Genomic DNA, 2767 nt, shown 5'->3' with positions numbered 1-2767 from the left:
CCGACAGAAGTAAGAAAAAATTCAAATGATTATTAAAAAGAAGACGTATTCGATCAAGAAAAAGGAGCCAGACTGGTAAGAAGGGTTTCTCTATAAAGAAGCCTGAGGAAAGTGCAAAGAGCTATGCTACTAATACTGCAGTGAAGGTTAGACCTCGTAAAGAGCTAAGCTGCACATATCGTGGTTAAGGTTTAGACCAAGTCCGAAGAAAGTACTCTTGGCATCAATACTTGCCTAACCCCCACAAAAATTTCATTCTTAGGGATGACATTTATTTTTTCTTTCTATTTTAATTTGTAATGCATTTTTCATTTTAGTTTGTAAAAAGAATGTTACCTTTATATATTTTAAAATAATATAATTTAAAATTTTTCATTTTACTCTTATTGAAATAATTTAAATAATTTATAGTTAACAAAATCTAAGGTTTGCTTTCAAATAAAAATTTCTTTTTTTTTCTTTTCATTCTTGAATTTCATGTCCAATTAAATAGTGTCAACTCTTATTCGTCCTTCCCGCAACGCCATGTTTGAGTGGTTGGGAGGTGGGTCTCCCATGTGGGAGACCAGGGATCGAATCCAATCTCTGTTGGCTATTCAGCCATGAGCTCGTCATATAGAATTTGCCTAGTGCGATTTACATTTTCTGTGTAGATTGTAAACACACTGAGCAGGTTATCATAGAGTGCTCACCACATAATGCGGAGGTTGTGGGTTGTTCTAGGGTTTCAAAAAAAATAAACCTCTTCTATGGCTGTGTAATGCTTCTTTTTTGTCTTGAAAGTCAAGTTATATATTGAAGAGAAAGGCGGAGGGGGTTCTGCAACTGCTATCAAGACGGGGAAACTATAAAATGAAATTCAAGAGCAGCACCATAGAGTGCTAAACTTCCTTTTGAGCAGTGTTTAAACAATGAATTCTTCAAGGAGGAGGGGATAGAAAATCTTCAAGATTGAAAACCCTAAACAAGGGCATATTTTAGGAAAAAAGAGTGTTGCGCAACATTAATGAAATAGATGAAAACAACGAGAGACTATGATTCATATCTCAATAGAAATAAAAAAAATAATGCTAGACGATGTCTTCCTATTTACTCAAACCTTGGGCGGCGCTATTATCTGTTCTACCTCTGCTAGTGCGAAGTAACATGTATCTAATCAAATAGACGAAATTCATGCTAGTCAACCCAACATCACGTTTGTTTTTAAAAAAAGAAAGGGGGGAGGGGTGCATATATTAGGGAAGTCAAACTTGAAGGAGGCTATGTTGGTATTTGAGAATTGAGATAAACTTTTCATCTCAATTAGAAACTAGTAACTTCCAAACTTATTACATCCATTGAGAAGGAATGGAGTGAACAAATTGACTTAACATTCAATCCATCATACATATGATATTTAAGACTCTTCATCATCTTCTTTTTTTTTCATTTCATATTTTTGGATGGACAATTGTTATATATTAACAAGATGATTTTGCCAACTCTCTTTGAAGTGCCTTATCAAGCCATACCTCAGCATCTTGCATCATTTCTGGGCTAAGTCTAACCATAAGAATACAAAATTCTGTCTCATTCAATGCTCCATCTCCATCCAAGTCTCCTTCTTTTACCATAGCCTCTGCATCTTCTCTGTTCATCCCTTCCATCCCTAAAAGCCCCGAATTCTTTTGTAAACTCGCGGATGTGATCAAGCCATTTTTGGGGTCCGCTAGAAGCCTAAATCCTCCACATAACTCCGCGACAAAGGCCTCCACGTCCAATTTTTCAGCCATCACGGGTAACAAGTCTTGATATTCTGTTGTTTCTTCACAAACTTTGTAATTTTCCATTTCTTATTCGTACCTAGGAAAAAATTGGATGTTACAACTGGTAAGAATGGAAGTTCCTAGCTCTATGCACAAGAAATTTTGGGAACTCTATTTATAGTTCTAAATATCTTGTAAGGTGTAATGGGAAAGTTCCCTTAAGAGTTTCAAATGTAACAGTAATTATTTTGGTGAATATTATGGCGGTATAAGTAATATTTGTTACATTGTCAAGTGAAAGAATTTGATAATTGATTTTGGTAGGATAGGTAAAAGAGAGTGGGGATGGTCTATGTCCTATGATCCATATTAATTCATATGGAACCCACATGAATGGATGGTTTACGTAGGGCCTCTAATTTTGTAAAACTTGTTTTTTATTAGACAAGTTACGCTACCTTTCTTTTATATCTAGATTCTAGTCCATAGGTGTGGCTTACACTAGTTTTGTTTTATTCGATTCATATTAAAAGTTTCTAAAATTACAAAAATGTACTTGCCAAGTAAATGACTTTTCTTCTTACACCGAAAAAGACAAAAAGATTCATAAAATCTTTAGTAAACTAGAATTAAATATACCAAGAGAAAAATACCATTTCCTCAAGTGCATCTTCCCATTTTAGCAAATTTTCTTCATGTTTGTATTCATTTACCAAAATATTACATATTGGTTTACCTTTCTATGAATATGTTTTCTAATGGTCTTATTGGGAAATATATGTAAGTTTTCTACCAAGCACGATAACAACGTCAATCAAAAAAAGTCTTTAAATATTTAAATTCTGAATTTATCGCTGTTCAAGTGGAGTTTCTAGTTATTTCCAAGTTGTCAACAGCATATATCGATCTTATATCGTGTAGGATAGTTTATATCATGAGGGTTTCTTGGAAGTTTCATAGGTGGGGATCTTCATAGTGACTTGTGATTTTAATTTGGCTAGATGTCAAGTGTTCTCCTTCTT

General features: G+C 34.1%; 1 protein-coding gene across 1 annotated transcript; it reads right to left on the bottom strand.

Moving 5' to 3' along the window:
- Window positions 1–1250: 1250 nt before the first annotated feature.
- On the bottom strand, window positions 1251–2053 carry LOC129876334 (calcium-binding protein KIC-like). Its single transcript, XM_055951743.1, has one exon. It carries the CDS (start codon window positions 1827–1829, stop codon window positions 1461–1463), a length of 369 nt encoding a protein of 122 aa, XP_055807718.1. The 5' UTR covers window positions 1830–2053; the 3' UTR covers window positions 1251–1460.
- Window positions 2054–2767: the final 714 nt, after the last annotated feature.

Source organism: Solanum dulcamara, chromosome 12 (genome assembly GCF_947179165.1).
Source record: "Solanum dulcamara chromosome 12, daSolDulc1.2, whole genome shotgun sequence".
Taxonomy (NCBI): domain Eukaryota; kingdom Viridiplantae; phylum Streptophyta; class Magnoliopsida; order Solanales; family Solanaceae; genus Solanum; species Solanum dulcamara.
The sequence above is the reverse complement of the archived record's forward strand: the minus strand, read 5'-3'. Positions and strand labels throughout refer to the sequence as shown.